The sequence below is a fragment of the Mauremys mutica genome, chromosome 2 (assembly GCF_020497125.1).
Source record: "Mauremys mutica isolate MM-2020 ecotype Southern chromosome 2, ASM2049712v1, whole genome shotgun sequence".
NCBI lineage: Eukaryota > Metazoa > Chordata > Testudines > Geoemydidae > Mauremys > Mauremys mutica.
In genome coordinates, this window is record NC_059073.1 from 171,354,082 (window position 1) to 171,375,973 (window position 21,892).

General features: G+C 40.4%; 1 protein-coding gene across 1 annotated transcript in view; it reads left to right on the forward strand.

The window, feature by feature from the left end:
* The window catches only part of NDUFS6 (NADH:ubiquinone oxidoreductase subunit S6), a 30,499-nt gene extending 10,313 nt beyond the window's left edge, over window positions 1-20,186 (forward strand). The window contains exons 2-4 of the mRNA XM_045006934.1: window positions 2,125-2,178; window positions 17,372-17,494; window positions 20,036-20,186. Coding sequence (XP_044862869.1) covers window positions 2,125-2,178; window positions 17,372-17,494; window positions 20,036-20,104 — 246 coding nt within the window. The 3' untranslated portion in view covers window positions 20,105-20,186. The remainder of the gene's footprint in view (window positions 1-2,124; window positions 2,179-17,371; window positions 17,495-20,035) is intronic.
* The last annotated feature ends 1,706 nt before the right edge of the window (window positions 20,187-21,892 follow it).

The following is a 21,892-nucleotide window of genomic DNA, read 5'->3' on the forward strand; positions in this document are numbered from 1 at the left end:
GGATGATCCGAGGAATGGAAAACCAGTCTTATGAAAGGAGACTCAAAGAGCTTGTCTTGTTTAGCCCAACCAAAAGAAGGCTGAAGGGAGATATGATTGCTCTCTATAAATATATCAGAGGGATAAATACAAGAGAGAGAGAGGAATTATTTAAGCTCAGTACCAATGTGGACACAAGAACAAATGGATATAAATGGGCCATCAGGAAGTTTAGGCTTGAAATTAGATGAAGGTTTCTAACCGTCAGAGAAGTGAAGTTCTAGAACAGCCTTCCAAAGGGAGCAGTGGGGGCAAAAGACATATTTGGCTTCAAGACGAAGCTTGATAAGTTTATGGAGGGGATGGTGTGATGGGATAGCCTAATTTTGGCAATTAATTAGTGTTAAATATGCCCGATGGCCTGTGATGGGATGTTAGATGGGTTGAGATCTGAGTTACTACAGAGAATTCTTTCCCGGGTGCTGGCTGGTGAGTCTTGCCCACCTGCTCAGGGTTTAGCTGATTGCCATATTTGGGGTCGGGAAGGAATTTTCCTCTAGGGCAGATTGGCAGAGTCCCTGGGGGTTTTTCACCTTCCTCTGCAGCGTGGGACACAGGTCACTTGCTGGAGGATTCTCTGCACTTTGAAGTCTTTAAACCATGATTTGAGGACTTCAGTAGCTCAGACATAGGTTAGGGGTTTGATACAGGAATGGGTGGGTGAGATTCTGTGGCCTGCGTTGTGCACACTTTGAGTGTGATCTGGGGTAAAATTCCTTCCTGACCTCACATATGGTTAGATCTTGAGCGCATGAGTACCTGAGAGAGTAAATGCTCAGTGCCACCTCAGAGCCTTGGCCCAGCCCACCAGTGTCTCATCTCCAGCCGTGGCCATCCCTGATGTTTCCGAGGATTGAGATTTAAAAAAAAAACAACCCAGTACATTGAAGGGGGTGGGTAGTGGGATCCTTTCCTGAACACCTGCCGGTAGCCAGCTGAAACCTTGAAATAAGAAGAAGTCACCACGACCAGATGATGTTCTCCCAAGAATTCTGAAGGACTTATGAAACGGCAGAACTACATAACCTGTCATTTAAATCAGCTTCTGTACCAAATGACTGATGGATAGCTAATGTACACCAATGTTTTAAGAAAGGCTCCAGAGGTGATCTTGGTGATTACAGAACAGGCCAGTAAGCCTAACTTCAGTACCAGGTAAATTGGTTGACACTATAATAAAGAACAGAATTATTAGACACATAGATCAACATATGTTGGGGAAGAGTCAACATGGCTTTTGTAAAGGGAAATCATGCCTCACCAATCTATTAGAATTCTTTGTGGGGGTCAACAAACATGTGGACAAGGGTAATCCAGTAGATATAGTGTACTAGGACTTTCAGAAAGGCTTTGATAAAGTCCCTCACCAAAGGCTTTTAAGCAAAGTAGGCAGTCATGGGATAAGAGGGAACATCCTCTCATGGATCAATAACTGGTTGAAAGATAGGAAACAAAGGGTAGGAATAAATGGTCAGTTTTAACAGTGGAGATAGTAAATAGTGGTGTCTTCCAGGGATCTGTACTAGGACCAGTGCTGTTCAATATATTAATAATTGATCTGGAAAAGGGGGCAGACAGTGAGGAGGCAAAATTTGCAGATGAGATTCAAGATAGTTAAGTCCAAAGTAGACTGCAAAGAGTTGCAAAGGGATAAATTGATGACTGATAGGTCCATCAATGTCTTTTTAGCTAAGAGGGTAAGGGATACAACAGCATGCTCTGAGTGTCCCTAGCCTCTGATTACCAGAGTGGATGACGATGATTGCCTATTCCATTCATTCCCACTGACGCACCTGGCTTTGGCTGCTTTCAGAAGATAGAAAGGCTAGATAGACCATTAGTCTGACTCAGTATGGCTGTTCTTATGTTCTAAATTGTATCATTTGCCCATTTTAAATATTTTGTGGGAAGTGATAACTCCGCCCTCAATCCCTATCCTCAAGATGACAATGAGCTTGAAGCCCAGAAAGTCAATTTCACTTTTGTTTTGAACTGCCAGCAGATTGTTATTGTAGCTTAAATATTCATACCCCTCAGTCATGGTAACTACTTTCTAATTAAGACGCAACTTATTTTGTATTTTAGGTTTATGAAGAAAATGACTACAGGAAGGTTCGATTTGTTGCTCGACAAAAGGAGGTAAAACACATAGTATCTAGACTCTTCAGGATATGATTTTAATTTTCTTGGGTAATGATGCCTTAAATATTTAGGTTTATCAAAATAAATAATTTTAATGTCCACAATTTTAAAAATGTGTTACAAAGTAGAAATGAAAGATCTGTTTTGCGCTGTCTTTGAACAAGTTGCTCATCCAAACTCTTGCTGATGTGTACTTCTTTGCTTTGATGTCAGACTGCTTAAATACTCCTCTGTTCCACAGCTTTGATCTAGGGGGTTGTCTACATGTAGAGTTATTCAGGAACAAGGCTCTCTTATTCTGGAAAAAGTGTATCCACATATGTAGTTATCTGGAATAGTAGCATGACTAGACAAACCTTAAATGTCCACTTACTAATTCCTACTCTCTCAAATATTGTTACTCTGGAGAATTTCCCCTTAAACTTTTTAAAGCTTGTATATATTAGTCACTAAATTTCAGTTAATAACAATACATTTTATTCCATCTACTCAATGAAAATCAAATTCTGCCAAACTGTCTTAAATCCACAGATTAAAAGTAATCAAGCAATTAGATACTTGATACATAGTTATTATTCGAATTGTGGTAGCACTTAGAGTCCCCAATGACATGAAGCCACTATTGTTCTAGGTGAAGTAAAAACACATGATGAGAGAGTAACCACATTCCATACAGAATTTTAGTACTATATTACAGTTTGACTCTCCTTTAATAATGAATGATCTTTCTGTGGAAGCTTACTTTGTCTTGATCTTTCCAGCAGCAGTTCCAAATAGAGCAATAATAGTACTCTATTATAGCAGAGGAGTGGTCACGATTTGCTTAGTTAAAATTACATAACATTTTCCATTATAACTGACTTTTCAGTTGTTTCAGTTGGTTGAAAACTTCCTATGCTTTGGCTGAGCCTAGAGGCTGACTTGTTTTGTAAAGTTGAACAAGAATGTTTCATCTGTTTTTCTGAGCATGACAAGATTGGTGAAAGAATTGGAAAACGTACCTTATTACTCAAAGAACAGTTGTGATAATTGGACCTACAAATTTACTCGACTTGTTAGCTCAACTGTAAAAAGTGAGTGTAAGTTCATGAGATGTCACAATAACCTGTAACAACAAATATTGATGGGTAGAGGTGCAAAAGTGAGACAGACTGAATTAGTCCAAACAAAAAAGTCTCCTGATATGACTCAAGGACTGTGTTAAGATCATGCTTGGTAACAAGAGAAGTGTAGAACCAGAATTGCTGTGTATAAAACTGGGTCTAATTGGTGGACAAAATAATGAGGAGATGGGCTATTGCACCTATCATTTCCTTTGGGGGTCCTTAAAGAAAGCTTTTGGGAGAAAAATTGGTTACTGGAACGACATTCACCATCATGGCTGCCATCCTCCCTCCCTTTGGTCTCCTTGGACTCACGATTAGGATGAAGACGGTCCCGAGAGAGATCCTGAGCAGACCAGGCCAGGAAGAAGGAACCAAATAACATTGCTACCTCCACTGGCTTAGGCTGAATCCCAAATACCACCTGAGATGTGAGACTCTTTCTCACCCTCACCCCACTTGTCTTCTTTTTCCTTCCCTACCTGATTCTTTCTCTTTTACTATTCTTTTCCCATCTCTCTAAAAAGAGTCTGGCTTAGTCTGCTAAGACTGTATTTTACAACACTGCTATAAGCCTGTGACTAACAAGAGGCAGCTAAAAGCGATGCCTTAAATAGCCTGATTCTCGTATGAGTTTGCCAGGCCTGAGAGTGGCTGATAAGACTGTGCTGTGCCTGTGTTTTTCCAGCAGTAAGGTTGCAAGTGAAAGTCAACACCAGAGAGACAAGCTGCAGCTTCTATCTTTGAGGTTCTTTTTCTCTCTCCTTGTGTGTGTGTTTCTTGTTTTGTCGTCTTAGGAAACAGGATTGGATTTAACAACAACAGCAATAACGACAGCTCCAGCCTATCTCTACTAAATTCTTATTTCCCCAAAAGGAGAGTTATTACCATCTTTAATACCACCTAAAAGATTTTCAAATAAGGATTTTTTTTCCTTCTTAAAAAGTGTCCAGCTAAAGGGAACAAAGGGGGCATGTTAAAATGAAAGTCGTTTTTAATACTTTACTTTGACTGTTTTCCTACTTTTCTGTATCTTTAATAAAAAGTTAGGAATTTGAATAGTCTGTTTGCCATGGTTCTAAGCAGGCTGAGGTCTCTGTATACCAAATCCCTAATCTGGTTTAAAACTGTTTAATGTTGGACAGTGATTGGGTTGTATTGACACCTTTAACTGTTTGGGCTCATATATTCCATCTAAATTAATGTAACAGTGCTCAGTCTCTTTAATTTCACAAAGAGAAGGTCTATAGGTACCAACATGAGGGGAAGAAATTTGACAAAGGGCTTTCTGTTCTGGTGGACAAAGATATAACAAGATCTAATGATTGGAAATGAAACTAGACAAACTCTCACTAAAAAATATGGTGCACATTTATTACAGTAAGAGTAACCATTTGAACAATTTGTAAATGGTTGTGGTGGATTTGTAGTTACCGGAAATTTAAATCAAGACTGTATCTTTTTCTAAAATAGATGCTGTAGTTCAAACAGGAATTAATTTAGGGAAGTCCTGTGATGTGTTTATATTGGCCAGTGGGATGGTGATGGTGGTCAGCCTTGTTGATCACAGTGATTCCTTCTGGCCTTATAATCTCTGGGGAAAAATGGGAGTGTGAAAGGAATACATGTTTTGGGCAATCCTACTGCCTAAACAGATAAATTGGAAGTTGAAATTTGGCATGAAATTAGTTTCCACTGAAGAGGAGTCTCAGCCTTATTTCAGCAGATATAGACTTTGATTTCACTGTTTTCTAGATAATTGAAACTGGGTTCCAACCATGTGCAGTAACTTTTTGTTAGGTGTGCACTGAAGAAGGCTGGTGGCATGTGCTTGTGCATTAAGTTAGATTCACAATGTACAGTCCAATCAATTTAGGCTCTGATCCTACAGACACTTAGGCATGCACTTAACTTTAAGTATGTGTGCAAATATATGCAGGATTTTGGCCTTAGAGTCAGGGCTGAAGCAAAAACTTTCATATACAGCGTATGGTAATTTAAGGGCTGAGAAAGGGTTCCAATTCAACTTGAAAAATACACAGTGCAAACAAAAGCTCCCCTGGATCCCATATGGTGCATGAGATTGTTATGTGGGAGCTGGATTGTGGTAATTCAGTGCACTGTTTGCAGTTTGTTGGAAACCTGCAAAACTTGGAAGTCATACAGCCTGAAGATTCTATAAAACAACTTTTTAAAATATTATATACCGTATTGTTCCAAGTATAGGCCGCTCCTGATTATAAGCCGCACCCTTAAAGTTTGGTGCTATTTTAAAAAAATTAAATTTTTAACTTTTTTTAACTTAAAGAAAATATACACATTAGTAGAACAGTAAAACAGTATTTTATTTAATGAATAGGAAGACATGTACCAGTATTTTTAACACTTTTAACACTTTTGGTAGTCCTGCTTTTGACGGCATATGTTACATACTCAGAAATATTGAAAACTATTTTGTAGTTATACTGTAAATAAAGAAGGGAAAAGGAATGGACAGCAAGGAGACTGATGGGAACAGTTCTCACCCTCTCCCCTGCACAACAATCAACAACATTAGCAAATGTTCTTAGGGTTAGGAATCATGCCCCCCCCCCCCCGAACTCCTGCCCCATCCAACCCCCCGCGTTCCTTGACACCTCCCCCTACCCCAGGGACCCCTGCCCCATCCAACCACCCCTTCTCTCTGTCCGCTGACAGCCCCTGGAACCCTTGCCCCTGACTGCCTCCCACCGCCCCATCCATCCCCTGATCCTTTCTAACTGCCCCACCAGGACCCTTGCCCCTATTCAATCCCCCTGTTCCCTGCCCTCTGACCCCACCACCCCCGATCCACCCCCACCCCGAACTCCCCTGCCCTCTCTCCAACACCCCCCCCCCCGCCCCCTTACTGCACTGCCTGGATGTGGCTGGCGGCACTACAGTCCGGCCGCGGCTGGAGCCAGGAGCCCTGGGATGCTGGGCCGGGGCAGGAGTCACGCGGCCGGAGCCCGGAGCTGGAGGATGTGGCAGGAGCTGGACGGCCAGAGCCAGGTAGCTGGCCGGCCAGAGTAGGGCGGCCGGGAAGGGATGCGGGGCCGGGGCCGGAGCCGGGTGGCGGGGACGTGGGCGGGGCTGGAGCCGGGCGGCGCAAGGCCAGGGCCGGCGGAGGCGGGTACGCCGGGCCGGGGCCGGGCGGCGGGGGAGGTGGGGACGTGGCCGGGGTCGGAGCCGGGCGGCAGGGGAGGCGGGGACACGGCTGGGGCAGCCCAGAGCCTTCTGATTCCCGGCCGCGGCTTGGATTTAAAGAGCTCTGGGCTCCCCGCCGCAGAGGGCAGCCCAGAGCCCTCTGATTCCCCGCCGCGGCTGGGATTTAAAGTATTTTTATTGTTTTTTTGGTTTTTTTGCAAGATCCCGATTATAGGCTGCACCCCTAGTTTAAAGACTTAAATTAGGGGAAAAAAGTGCGGCCTATACTCGGGACAATACGGTATGATGATGGATAGACTTCATTGTGCCCTGTTGCTGTTGAGCTGGCATACAGGAATAAAAAAAGATTATATATTGTAGAACACTTTATTATGAAGCTTCTGTAGAAAATCTTTTTAAAAACAAATATCTTCCCTCTTCTCTCCTAGTAATTCAATACCAAAAACAAGTTGAGACCATTAAGGCTGCATGTTTAAGCACTAAACATTCATGAAATACCACAGCAAAGGATGCATGTGAAACTTTCATTCTGTTCCATGTGAGGATGCATTACAATAGTCCTTAATTACATAATTTTTTCTGCAACCTTAGCTGCATGGGTAAAGTATCTGTGGTATTGTGTGTGCTAGAGTCCATGAACGTTATTTATATGAAAAGTACTCAGGACACTAATTAAGACAATATATTACAGATTAAGTACAACTGAGAATAATAGGGAAAATATGCTGCCATTTATAGGGTTTTAAAATGTAATTATAGCATTAAGTCAGGCCTCAGTTCAGCAAAACAGTTAAACACATTAACTCTGAGGGGTCCTATTGAAGGCCAATGAGACTATTTATTTGCCAAAGTTACCAGTAAGTACTTACTTATTTGCTAGATTACTAGAGAACTGGGTCCTGATCCTGTACACAAAATGAAATCAATGGGACTACTTGTGTGTGTGTGTGTAAATGTTTGCAGGATGGGGCCTTAGTTCATTAATATATCTTACAGTAAGCACAGTGTTACTACAGAAGAGTGAGGTTCTTGAACAGCCTTCTAATATTAGTGGGGACAAACAACCTAACTAGTTTTAAAATGGAACTTGTTAAGTTTATTAACAGGATTACATGACTATGTTGCCTATGTTAAACACCCTTGCTCATTGAGGTAGATGTTGGAGTTCACAAAACAAGCCCCTCAGACTTCCCTGAATTCCTTTTGGTAAAACTAGTGAACACCAGACTTGACATTCCTAATATTTTTAAGGGTAAAGAAAAGAAACAGATTTGGGGGCCTTCTTTATACATCTTAGAAAAGCAAAATTAGACACAAGCCCATTTGAAAATAAATCATAGCAGGATCACCTTTAACTTTCATTTTTGTTGCCCTCTGCTGGACTCTTTCCAGTTTTTCCAAATCCTTCTTGTAGTGGGGGGCCCAAAACTGGACACAGCACTCCAGATGAGGCCTCACCAATGCTGAATAGAGGGGAATGATCACATCCCTCAGTCTGCTGGCAATACTCCTACTAATGCACCCCCTACTGATGTACCCCCTATATCCCCTGTAGGTTATCAACCTCACTTGGCAGATCTTCAGTGGCTCAGCCTTCCAGCTGGGTCATACAACCAAAATGAATCCCTTCTGCGATAGGCAGTTTTGTTAGACCTTTGCTATCTGCCCTCACCAGCATCTTCTACCCTGGCTCTGGGCCCTTTTAAATTAAGCCCTTTGCTCAGGCTTCCAAATAAGACTTGTTCCCCCTCTCACTTCTCATGATTTACACCACTTTGCCAGTGGAATGCCCATTGTTCCAGGTTCTAACCCAGGGACCCTATAAACAGCAGCCACATACTGCAGACTTCAGTTCATTGCTGCTACTTCCCTGGACCTCTTCTCACCAGGCCTCTTTATCTTCTCCCTTTACCTCAGGGTTTAAGTTGTCAGTTCTTCTCTCTTCCAGCTTCAGCTGGTCTACTCCGGGGGGGATCGATCTAAGCTACGTGAATAACGTAGGTGAAGTCAACATACTTAGATCGACTTACCGTGGTGTCTTCACCGCGGTGAGTCGACTGCTGCCGCTCCCCCGTCGACTCCTCCTGCGCTTCTTGCAGTGGTGGAGTACAGGAGTCGATGGAAGAGCGCTTGGGGGTCAATTTATTGTGTCTAGACTAGACGTGATAAATCGACCCCCGCTGGATCAATCGCTGCCCGCCGATCCGACAGGTAGTGTAGACATACCCTGAGATATACTTTGATACAGCAGGAATGGAGTTGAAGTTTTTCCATCATCTTAAACTGATAGGTAATAAGGGGCCCAGTGAGGAAATTAATCCTCGTAACCTGATATTATCTGTTAATAACTTCCTTGAGGTACAGCATCTGTGCTTTTACTTAATCCAGAAGTGGCTGCAAATTCTGGAACTTGGAAATACAGCCTTTGGAGTGCTAAACTGCAAAGCATATCTATTTCTTTCCCCAAAATTTTAAGGCAACATAATGGCTCATTGAGTGTTTCAGAAGTATTGATTTAAATATGGTTAAATATGAAGTAGTTTTAAGGGTTCACTTTATAGAATCATAGAATCATACAATCTCAGGGTTGGAAGGGACCTCAGGAGGTCATCTAGTCCAACCCCCGGCTCAAAGCAGGACCAAACCCAACTAAATCATCCCAGCCAGGGCTTTGTCAAGCCTGACCTTAAAAACCTCTAAGGAAGGAGATTCCACTACCTCCCTAGGTAACCCATTCCAGTTCTTCACCACCCTACTAGTGAAAAAGTTTTTCCTAATGTCCAACCTAAACCTCCCCCTCTGCAACTTGAGACCATTACTCCTTGTTCTGTCATCTTCTACCACTGAGAACAGTCTAGATCCATCCTCTTTGGAACCCCCTTTCAGGTAGTTGAAAGCAGCTATCAAAACCCCACTCATTCTTCTCTTCTGCAGGCTAAACAATCCCAGTTCTCACAGCCTCTCCTCAGAAGTCATGTGCTCCAGCCCCCTAATCATTTTTGTTGCCCTCCGCTGGACTCTCTCCAAATTATCCACATCCTTCTTGTAGTGTGGGGCCCAAAACTGGACACAGTACTCCAAATGAGGCCTCACCAGTGCTGAGTAGAGGGGAATGATCACATCCCTCGATCTGCTGGAAATGCCCCTACTTATACAACCCAAAATGCCATTAGCCTTCTTGGCAACAAGGGCACACTGTTGACTCATATTCAGCTTTTCGTCCACTATAACCCCTAGGTCCTTTTCTGCAGAACTGCTGCCCAGCCATTCGGTCCCTAGTCTGTAGCAGTGCATGGGATTCTTCCGTCCTAAGTGCAGGACTCTGCACTTGTCCTTGTTGAACCTCATCATATTTCTTTTGGCCCAATCCTCTAATTTGTCTAGGTCCCTCTGTATCCTATCCCTACCCTCCAGCGTATCAACCACTCCTCCCAGTTTAGTGTCATCTGCAAACTTGCTAAGGGTGCAGTCCACACCATCCTCCAGATCGTTAATGAAGATATTGAACAAAACCGGCCCCAGCACCGACCCTTGGGGCACTCCACTTGATACCAGCTGCCAACTAGACATGGAACCATTGATCACTACCCGTTGAGCCTGACCATCTAGCCAGTTTTCTATCCACCTTACCGTCCATTCATCCAGCCCAGACTTCTTTAACTTGCTGGCAAGAATACTGTGGGAGACTGTATCAAAAGCTTTGCTAAAGTCCAGAAATAGCACATCCACTGCTTTCCCCTCATCCACAGAGCTGGTTATCTCATCATAGAAGGCAATTAGGTTAGTCAGGCATGACTTGCCCTTGGTGAATCCATGCTGACGGTTCCTGATCACTTTCCCCTCCTTTAAGTGGTTCAGGATTGATTCCTTGAGGACCTGTTCCATGATTTTTCCAGGGACTGAGGTGAGACTGACTGGCCTGTAGTTCCCTGGATCTTCCTTCTTCCCTTTTTTAAAGATGGGCACTACATTAGCTTTTTTCCAGTCATCCGGGACCTCCCCCGATCGCCATGATTTTTCAAAGATAATGGCCAATGGCTCTGCAATCTCATCGGCCAACTCCTTTAGCACCCTCGGATGCAGCGCATCCGGCCCCATGGACTTGTGCTCGTCCAGCTTTACTAAATAGTCCCGAACTACTTCTTTCTCCACAGAGAGCTGGTCACCTCCTCCCCATACCGTGCTGCAGAGTGCAGCTGTCTGGGAGCTGGCCTTGTCTGTGAAGACAGAGGCAAAAAAAGCATTGAGTACACTAGCTTTCTCCACATCCTCTGTCACTAGGTTCCCTCCCTCATTCAGCAAGGGGCCCACACTTTCCTTGACTTCCTTCCTGTTGCTAACATACCTAAAGAAACCCTTCTTGTTACTCCTAACATCTCCGGCTAGCTGCAACTCCAAGTGTTATTTGGCCTTCCTAATTTCACACCTGCATGCCTGAGCAATACTTTTATACTCCTCCCTAGTTATTTGTCCAATCTTCCACTTCTTGTAAGCTGTTTTTTTGTGTTTAAGACGAGCAAGGATTTCACTGTTGAGCCAAGCTGGTCGCCTGCCATATTTACTTTTCTTCCTACACATCGGGATGGTTTGTTCCTGCAACCTCAATAAAGTTTCTTTAAAATACAGCCAGCTTTCCTCGACTCCTTTCCCCGTCATGTTATTCTCCCAGGGGACCTTGCCCATCAGTTCCCTGAGGGAGTCGAAGTCTGCTTTTCTGAAGTCCAGGGTCTCTGTTCTACTGCTCTCCTTTTTTCCTTGTGTCAGGATCCTGAACTCGACCATGTCATGGTCACTGCCTCCCAGGTTCCCATCCACTATTGCTTCCTCTACTATTTCTTCCCTGTTTGTGAGCAGCAGGTCAAGAAGAGCTTTTCCCCTAGTTGGTTCCTCCAGCACTTGCACCAGGAAATTGTCCCCTACACTTTCCAGAAACTTCCTGGATTGTCTGTGCACTGCTGTATTGCTCTCCCAGCAGATATCGGGGTGATTAAAGTCACCCATGAGAACCAGGGCCTGTGATCTAGCAACTTCTGTTTCTGGAAGAAAGCCTCGTCCACCTCATCCCCCTGGTCTGGTGGTCTGTAGCAGACTCCCACCACAACATTACCCTTGTTGTTCATACTTCTAAATTTAATCCAGAGACACTCAGGTTTTTCTGCAGTTTCATACCGGAGCTCTGAGCAGTCATACTGCTCTCTTACATACAACGCAACTCCCCCACCTTTTCTGCCCTGCCTGTCCTTCCTGAACAGTTTATATCCATCCATGACAGTACTCCAATCATGTGAGTTATCCCACCAAGTCTCTGTTATTCCAATTACATCATAATTCCCTGACTTTGCCAGGACTTCTAGTTCTTCCTGCTTGTTCCCCAGGCTTCTTGCATTTGTGTATAGGCACTTAAGATAACTCGCTGATTGTCCCGCTTTCTCGGTCTGAGACAGGAGTCCTCCCCTCTTGCAGTCTCCTGCTTGTGCTTCCTCCCGGTATCCCACTTCCCCACTTACCTCGGGGCTTTGGTCTCCTTCCCCCGGTGAACCTAGTTTAAAGCCCTCTTCACTAGGTTAGCCAGCCTGCTTGCAAAGATGCTCTTCCCTCTCTTCGTGAGGTGGAGCCCGTCTCTACCAAGCAATCCTTCTTCTTGGAAGACCATCCCATTGTCAAAGAATCCAAACCCTTCTCTCCGACACCATCTGCGTAGCCATTCGTTGATTTCCACGATTCGACGGTCTCTACCCTGGCCTTTTCCTGCCACAGGAATGTTTAGATTTTTAGAGAGGATGTTTCATATAGATGCTAACAAATCTGCTTAAGCAACTGAAAATACAAGGAAAGGAAAAGGGGTTTAGTAATCACATGAACAAGTAACATCCATGAATTCAAATCACCTATGTGAACAAGTAACTATCATAGAATCATAGAATTCAAGATCAGAAGGGACCATTATGATCATCTAGTCTGACCTCCTGCAAGATGCAGGCCTAACTAACTTAATCATTCACTGCAATCTGTAATACTGCAAGATAATTCATTGTACCGCTTAACTGAAAACAAGATAAGGACTTGTAAAACCACTACTTGCCTTTTAAAATCTATTAAAATGTTTTTAAACCTCTTTTTCCCCCCCATCAGTCAGAAAGGTAAATCTGATTTCTCTCAAACAACTGCACATCTAATTGATAATAAATGTCAACAAAACCCTAATAATTGATCAAAAGTTAAAAACCTTCTGCAGACTCCTTAATGCTATTTTTTTTTAAACTTTAAGGCTAGCTTGGTCACCAGAATCTCTCTTGAAAGTTGTTGTTTACGAATTAAAGGCTTATTGAAAAGTCTAAAAAAGGCATAGACGTTACATTTTAGAACAATGTGCATTTTTAGCTGTAATTTTCAGCCAGTATTTTCAAAAATAGCCTAACTTTAGACATCTGAATCAATATTTAGATACTTAAGTGGCCTGATTTTCAGTAGGAGCTGCTGAATGCTCATTACTTTGAAAATCAGGCCACTTAAGTCCATCCCTGTTCAGAGAACTATGTATTTAAAGTGTTTGCTGAATCAGGGCTTTATTTATATGCTTGAATATGGATTTAGAAGTCCAATTGTAGGCTGCTATTTTTGAAAATCTTGGGCTTTCAATCCACAGTATTTCGCAGTTTCTTAGGAAAATACAGTATCATCCAAAGACTGGGAAACATTCTCTTAAAAAATGACAAATTGTTAATACAAACTAAAAATGTATTTTGTTGTAAAATAATAATGTGTGAATACCAAAGAGTCCAAAGACTGTCACAGTTCAGGTCAACTGCATCTGTATTCCTCCTCTGTGGTTCAGCAAGTACACCCACTCTATGCTTCAGGCTCCGCAGCCAACACCTCTCTTGGGTGGAGACAAGTGTCCTGCTCCCTTTTGACTGGGATATTTCCAGGCAGAGCAGTTCCCTGCCTTCACTGTGTTATTCCTAGCAAAGGACAGTATACCTAAGCAGGTCTGCTTGCTTCTCTCCTCAGATGGTATCCAGTATAATTGCCCCAGTTATGTTACCTTACTGCATTTTTTAAGCAAGCATATTTTATTCTTAAAAGCAATACAGAGAAATTATAGAAAAAAATAATAGAAGAACCACCACGCATCCTAATAAGCTTGCCGGAGATCACCTCAACTGCAACACGGGCTGTGGTAGGAGTAATCCTTCAACCATGGTTTTAAGTTAATCAGACCCTTTGCTCTGAACAAGAATAACCCATGACTCAGTGAGTCCCTCATTTATCCAGTTTGGCTCTTTGAAAAGACAGTGAAGAGGTCATTAGCCAGGCAATGGGTTCCTGCTCAAAGTACAGCTTCAGTAGGATGGACTTGAGGTGGGTAATTTGCATTTTCCTCCCCTCCCCCGCCACCCAGGTATTTTCTAGGAAATGCACTTTACAAGTATTGTCCCCAAAGTGCTTTGAAGTGCCTAAGATCTCCAGAGATTTCATTAGTCCTGCTAAAGAAGTTCCATACAATCCCACAATCCTTTGCATTTTCACTACAATGATCTGCTAAAATACTTACACTTAATTCAGTAAGGTTTGTCCAGTATTTTACAGGACATTGTCATATCTGTCTCACTGATTAAACAACAAACTATGTATACTAGCTTCAAGTTGACCAAGAATAGTGCTAGTGTAATGTAGGAAGCATGTGAGAGAACATGAGCTGTACTATATTAGATTCTGCCTCTTGAACACACAAGCCCAATAGGAGTGTGTGTGTGAGGGGAGAGGGGGGCATTATCCATATTCTGCTGCTGCCTTAAGGGAGGAAAAGAGATTGAGGTCAGAATTTCAACCCGAACTCTGCATTTCCCACCTTCTGAGTGCCTGGTTGGCTTTTCAGTATGAATGTTGTAAATTAAGAGGTACATATAATTAATGTAGTAAGCATAAGAAGCAATTCATTAATGCTATTAAACTAAGAAAGGGGAAAAAAATTGAAATATCCAGCAAGGGCAAGTATAACTGAGATCAGTTGCTTTACTTGTCCATGTTTGTCAGGTTAAAATATTATTACAGTGCATTATAATAAGTCATTCATAATAACATTCTAACCTAACTCATATCTGTGGCACTGTGTGCCTCAGAACAGCATCCTGGAACCCCCATATTCAGAACTGTCATATAATTATATGTTTTGACAAAGTATGCCTTATGAGATAGCATTTTAAAAGTTTTGATCTGTTGAACATTAATGTCCTGTTGGATTGTATGTGTTGTTATGGTATGTGAAGTTATGAATTTTTGCTATGTGTGTGTTATTGAAATACGTTGTGAGGTTGAGAACACTCACAACCAGCCTTTCGGGTACAACAATGGAGCAGCCAGATGAGCTAATATGCCTTTAAAGGGAATCCACACTCACAATGATTATCCTAGGAACTGTATACAATGGAGACTTCTCAGAGAGAGCATGTAGACAATGGAGAATACTTGACCAATGGGGGTGGACCTGCATGTCAGGAGCAACGATCTTTCCAGCAAGCTGGAAGAAACTGTAACAGAGGAGAAGTGACATCATCACTTGGCCTCACTCCCCCCACAACTCAACACCTAGAAACACATCTAGAGGACAAAGACTGGAAGGGGGAAGGTGTTCCCGAGCTGGAGAGGAATTCCAGCCTGTGTATTGGAGCTCTGTTAACTGTCTTGTACTATCGATCAAGATGAGATACCGCTTGATTCAAATCCTATTTAGATTATAAAACTTAGATCGTGTGCTTATTTTTATTTTCTTTGGTAACCATCTCTGTTCTTTATGCTTACCACCTATAATCACTTAAAATCTATCTGTAGTTTTTATACACACAGTATCTCCTGAACAGCAAATAGGCTTTAACTTTGATCTCACAGACCAAAAGGGAGAAAGTCTAGAAAAAATATTTGGACACTATCTGTAAGTACTGAGCACTACCTTTACTGGTAGTAAATCTGAAATCAAGGTAGCCTTGTAACCTTAATTCTCACCACCCCATGCATGTGCATTATGTTACTGTCCTTAATTACTTGATCACTTACTGTTTTTTCCATATGCTCAATGCAGGTTGAACAGTACATGAGGCATAGTTGTGTAGGCAAAGGACATTGTTGGGCATTGACTATGTCAGAGAGATGGGTTCTATTCCTGCCTTTGCATCAGCTATACTTCAAGGCCATATTTCCTTCTGTGCTCCCTATCGCCTGTTATATGGAGGAGGCAGGACTTCCTCCATGCCCACTTTCACAATTACCCAAGCCCTCCCACGTTAACTGAAGTTCCACCCAACTTGTGCACACATGCATAATGCCAATGAGATTCTGAGACACTGTCTCAGCAAAGTTTCTGTATTTGTGGTTATTTGGTCGTTTTAAAGTTTTATATTTTAAAATGCAATCTAATTTTTGCATGTGTGTATTTGTCAGTAAATAGCTAAATCTTGTTTTGAGGCCATGCTAAAGCTTGGTTCAAAATGGAAATTATTGATTAACTTCTTTAGCTACCAAAACATTCAGTCTGGATAATTGATTTGATTAGCTACATGAATTTTCCAATCTTGTATTAAAGAATTTAAATCCTGGGTGGAAGACATAATTTGGGAGCAGGAAATCTGTTACATGTTGCCATATGCCAGAATTGTAAAGTAACTACTTTTAGCTCTTCAGGATTCACCTGATATAAACCTACCTTATGCTTGTATTCTCCATGAGTATCTGCATTTTTCAAAACCAATCAAATTGCATGTTTTGTATAATACTTACGAAGATATGCACACAGCAGATACTGCCTTTTTTGATTGACATTGCAGAATATTTTATACTCTTGTGTATATAACGCTGATTTTTAAAAAAATACCCAGCTTTTCTAGTAAAATAGAGGCCAGCATCACACAGGCATGTATTAACGAAAATTATTCTTTTGGGAAAAGTGGTATGTTAGTCTGTGTCCAAGCCCTAAAGGGAAAACAATGTGTATATTCTTCATTGACAAATACGGGTCAATTAAAACTGCTAGAATAACTTTGTGTTTCTCCATATGTTCCTATTTTAATTTAAGCTGTACTTTAATAGCTGTTAAAGGTAGTGCTCAGTACTTACAGATAGTGTCCAAATATTTTTTCTAGACTTTCTCCCTTTTGGTCTGTGAGATCAAAGTTAAAGCCTATTTGCTGTTCAGGAGATACTGTGTGTATAAAAATGTGAATTAATTGTGTTGAATTCTATATTTGCTCATTTGAACTTAAAGTCAGTGAATGTTGTATTCAAATTTGAGAGCAGAATTTGTTCCTTGGTATAAAAGCAGAGTTCACACTCTAATTAGAAATGTGTGTAATCAAAGGTAAGTGGGCTGAGTCTTTGAAGAGTATACACAGTGGATTTGGGACAGCCTGGACAGATACGTTTGTGACAAGATCATATTTTAATGCAGTTGAATAGATCTAAAGTTATTTTTGAACGCTGTTTGCTTCAAGTTGAGGTAATTATTATTTTAAATGTCTATAAGCAATTTATAAAATACAAAGTTTCTGTTTCAGATATATTCTGTTAAAGGAGTTTCTGTACACGTCAGAGTTCACTATATTAAAAAATCCCAATCTTTTTCCTAACATGAAGGAGTTTAAACTGCTTTTGTTCTACTAAAGCAAGGAAATTTACCCATAGTTTGGTAGAAATTAGATAAGCTTTGCTTAATATTTAGTATATATTTAGTATTTAGTTTGTTCCCTTAAACAATCACCTATGGTTATCTGTTCAATATTTAATAATGCTTCTTTTAAAAATTACTATGCAGAATTTGGTTTCTGAGGTACTCAGATGGTGATCTTCTGATTTGTGCCTTAGTGCAGTGAACCTCAGGAAAAATCTTTACTCTTGTTCTGTTATTGCAGGTGAACGAGGCCTTTGCTATTGACTTAATAGCAGAGCAGCCTGTGAATAAAGTTGAAAGCCGAGTGATATCGTGTGATGGTGGTGGTGGAGCTCTGGGACATCCTAAAGTGTACATAAATTTGGTAACAGAACTTTAATCTCTTTTGCAATCCCCTGTATCACATGTAGTATATTTTATTTACTAATTTATTTATGGTAGGTAAAATCACTCACACTCTTGATGTTTTGGCTTAGTGAGTTGCAAAGGAGTGAGTGACTGTCACTTTTATTATTTCTATAATAACATAGGTGTGCATGGCTAAACAGATAGGGGTAAGGTTTTCTGCTCAGAAGAGTTTACAGTCTTAAATGACTGAACGTGAGCCTCATCTCAAATCCATTGAAATTAACAGGATCTTTCTGTTAACCTCAGTAGGTTTTAGATTAGATCCCGGGAAGAGGAAGTGGAAGGAATGGCATGATCAAACAAAGGCATAGTGGAAAGTGAGCTAGGGAAAGATCAGCTAGGAACAAATAATGCCTTATAAACAAAAAGTAGGAATTTTCATTGGGACATTTCTGTCCTGAATATCTATGCAGATTTATGATAGTCTCTGTATTTTTCAAAGCAAGTTTTTTCTTAGATATGCTTTAATTTAAAAAAAAATATCAGTTTAGTACTTGTATAAAATGCTGGTTTGACAGTTTTGAAGACGAAAATCCTTTATATAACCTAAGAGATCGTGTGCAGTATGAACTTCTCCTCACTATCTTGCTGTTCATAAGTACTGACAGTTTCCGGGATGCTACCCTGCCAATGCATGTCATTTTAGAGGAACCATTTCTAAGTGTAAGTAGGATGTGATTACTGGTGGCCTGGTAGCATGTTGGGTGCTCGCCACACACACAAGACATGGTCCCTGATTAAGAGTTCACAATCTGAGTTTAAAATCTTTCTCTGTGTCCACTTGGTCTCTGGCTAAGATGACCATCAAGAACTCTTTTTAAAAAAATAATTAATTGGTGGTTTTATTTGGTGTCAGCATTGTTGTGATTTTTCCCAACATGGAAAAACCCCATACATTTTATGAAGAAAATGTATGATTCATTTTATAAGTATATTTATTACTCAGATATGGAAAGGCTCAATTAGATCAAAAATTGAAAAGTTTGTGATTCTATAAATGAAACAAAATAATGGAATCCACAGTCTATAAGAAATATCTCTTAGATATGGTGTGAAAGATTGAGATGCTTTTACCAACTAAATTGCTATTTTAGTTCCCAGCCTATTATGTAGCTTTGGACTAACTAATGTGAGTATGCTGAAAACTTTCTCAATGGATGTGGAGCTGAATGGACAGATATTTTAATTCAAAGTTCTGAATTACGTTGGCTTTTCTTCTGTGACTTAACTTTCACAATTTCTCACTGTTCGTTTCAGTTCAGTGCAATAAATCACCTTTATAAATATATATTTGGGTAGTAATCTGATCTTCGGTTCTAATGGTGGAAAATTCTTTTAGTTTCTGTATTTTTCCTCTTTTTCTTCACTTGAAATATCTGATAGTGGATCTGAGAGTTAAATCCATCTGGAGGAAATATCCAAGGAAAAGTTCTTCAGTCCCTTTTATTTAATTGCTAGTTAGCATAAAAGATTGGCATGTTTTTCTCAAGTTGAAGTCTTTGCTTGTCACTTATTTTTGTGGCACAATCACTGATGTTGATTTTTGCCATTTGTGGGGGCTGCTAAAGATGAACGGAGACTGCTCCTGAATGAACTTGATGTTGAAGAGCAGCTGGAAAGCCAGTGACAAGTGCTTAGCTCTGATGATAGCTTATGTTTTGAGGATGAGACTGTTCTATGGTCTGAGTTGAGTAAACAAACTAATTCTATGGTACCTTGGCTCTAAACAAACAAACAAATCAATTTTCTGCACTTTGAGATGAGCTCTCAAGGTCCTTTCCAGTCCTATGATTTTATAAATGCTTTTTATATTGTTACTTAACAACTCTTGGCTATATTTGCCTGGACTTTTTACAGTAATCTTATTCTTCTTCCAAAGTTCCCCTTTAGGATGTCACTCAGAATTCAGCCTCTGAACTTTCCTTTTCTTTGTCAGCTACACTACAGGGCTGTGCAGTTGTCCAAACTCCCAGTGTAGACATGTCTTAAGAGAGTTACTCTCTACTATTTTGAATAATCAACATGTAATGTTTGTTAAATTCCAATCAGTGACATCTGTGCAAACCCAGTGAAGTTACTTTTTGAGGTAACTTTGCAACTTGTGGGGTTGCACAGGTGTCAGAGGGTCCAATTTGGCTTGAGAAACCTTTTACTGTTGATATACTGATAGAAATAACAGCTTGATTTTCAGATCCCACTTTGAGTTTATAGAGCTGGCATTTTTAAAAGGAGGAGAGAAATAACTTGGAAACTGGGCATGATATGGAAGTCAAACATGACCATCTCAATGCCACTTCTAGTCAAATTTCAGTATAGATATCACAATTGAAATATGTAAAGTTAACTATATTTGAATCAGGATGTTAGTCATTTTAGGAAGAAGATAGGTAAATATACAGGTAATTTAATGAAGTGCAATTTTTAAAATCTACAATAGTAAAATAAAATTATACTTGACAAGTCTTATATTTTTTATTGAGATGTTTTCTTTTTGCAGGACAAAGATACAAAAACTGGAACATGTGGTTACTGTGGACTTCAGTTTAAACAGAAACATCACCACTGAAAGATCATCCCTTCATGCCCTGCAGAATTCTGTCAGAATTTCCATGTTAAAATATTAACAATAAATGAAATTTAAAAGCTCAGAGCCTTTATATTTGTTTTAAGAAAATATCTTGCCCAAATGGCATTTCCATAGATTAAAACTTGAAAAACCAAGGGCTTGTCTACATGGTGAGGTAATGCACCCTGCAGGTTTGTGGGGTGATTTTTGTAGAGCATTAACATGTTGCATGTTAATTGGTCCATCTAGACTCTACTGATGCACAGTAAAGTTTCCCTAGTGCTCTTTAATGTAGTGTATAATACTATGTTGAGACTTTCTTGAGAACTTGTAGTGTGCACCAGCAGAGTCTACATCATGGGAGGACCATGGGCCAAATCTAAATCACCAGATGCTTTTGAACAGACCCCAAAATCTTTTTATTTACCTATTAATATTATTATTGTGGTTTTTTTCATTATTTTCTCGGGAATCTGGATCTTGACTATACCTTGACCAAGAAATTTGGACCTTGACAAAAATAATAGACTACCCATGGTCTACGTGGACCAATTAATGCACAACACATTAGTGTGCTTTAGAAATCACAGCCCCGTAGTGCACATTATCCTACTGTGTAGACAGCCCTAAGTGTGTTTTGAGAGATGAATGTAAAGAAGTTTTGAGGTAGAAATTCTAATATCAATTTGTTCATAGAATAGACCTGGTGCCATGTTATACTTTTACCATCTGGGATGCCTCTTAGTAAAAGGTCTTTGACTTGGAACTGATGCTGAAATCAAATGGAAATGGAAATCTTGATACCCTTTCCCTTCTGATAGGTTAAATATATATAATTTCTTTTCAAGCCTGAATTAGACCTGGTTTTCAGATTAGAGGATATGAGGTTTGATAATTCTAGGCATTTGTCTCTTGGCTTCATTATTGCTCCTGTTCATAGATTGGTCATTGTGTGCCATTTCTCTGCTGATATAAATAACTAACTAAATTAAAATCCATTTGCTCTTTTGTTGTGTGGGATAGAGATTTCTCATTTTCAAAGCTAGAAGTTATAGCTGACTAGAACGGGCTATAGTAATTGGCTATATTTCTCAGCCATCTTGAAAACATCACAAAATGTCTAAAGTACAATGAAAAGGTTTGACCACACTTAAATTCTCTTCATAAATATGAAAAACAAACTTTCAAAGTTTTTAAAAAAGTTAATGATGCTGATAACCAGTAAATCTTGGTCACTTTCTGTCTTAACTGCTGAAAAGACATTTAGGATCTGATTGTCCATTATCCTGCACCATGTGTAGTCGTTTACAGGATTGTGAAGTAGGTACAAAATGCTATCAGATCAAATCAGTGGGATTTTATAACCACTTAGCACTGGTGCAAATTACTACATTTGGTGCAGGATAATGGAGAACCAGACCATCTACATTCTTCTCATTTCAATGTGGACTAAGTTCAAAAAGTAGAACATTGAACTCCACCACTGTATCCATTCATATATGTACAATACTTTTTTTGTGGTTTTCTTCATCATATTGAGTGGAAGGAGCGAATCTTCAAATTTTTTTTTCTCCACTCTACACTTAGAATAGTTTGCAGATATAACTTATTTTATTAAGCATTTCATTACAGTATTTCAGAACAGTATTGCAGTACCTCAGAATAACCTTTCAAGATTCATCAACAGCAGAGGAGAAATTAGATGTAGATTAGCTATCAGAGAGAACCCCCATGTATTTAGTGGAAAGGTAAACTTGAATTCTGTTGCACTCTGTAGCAGCAGACTGG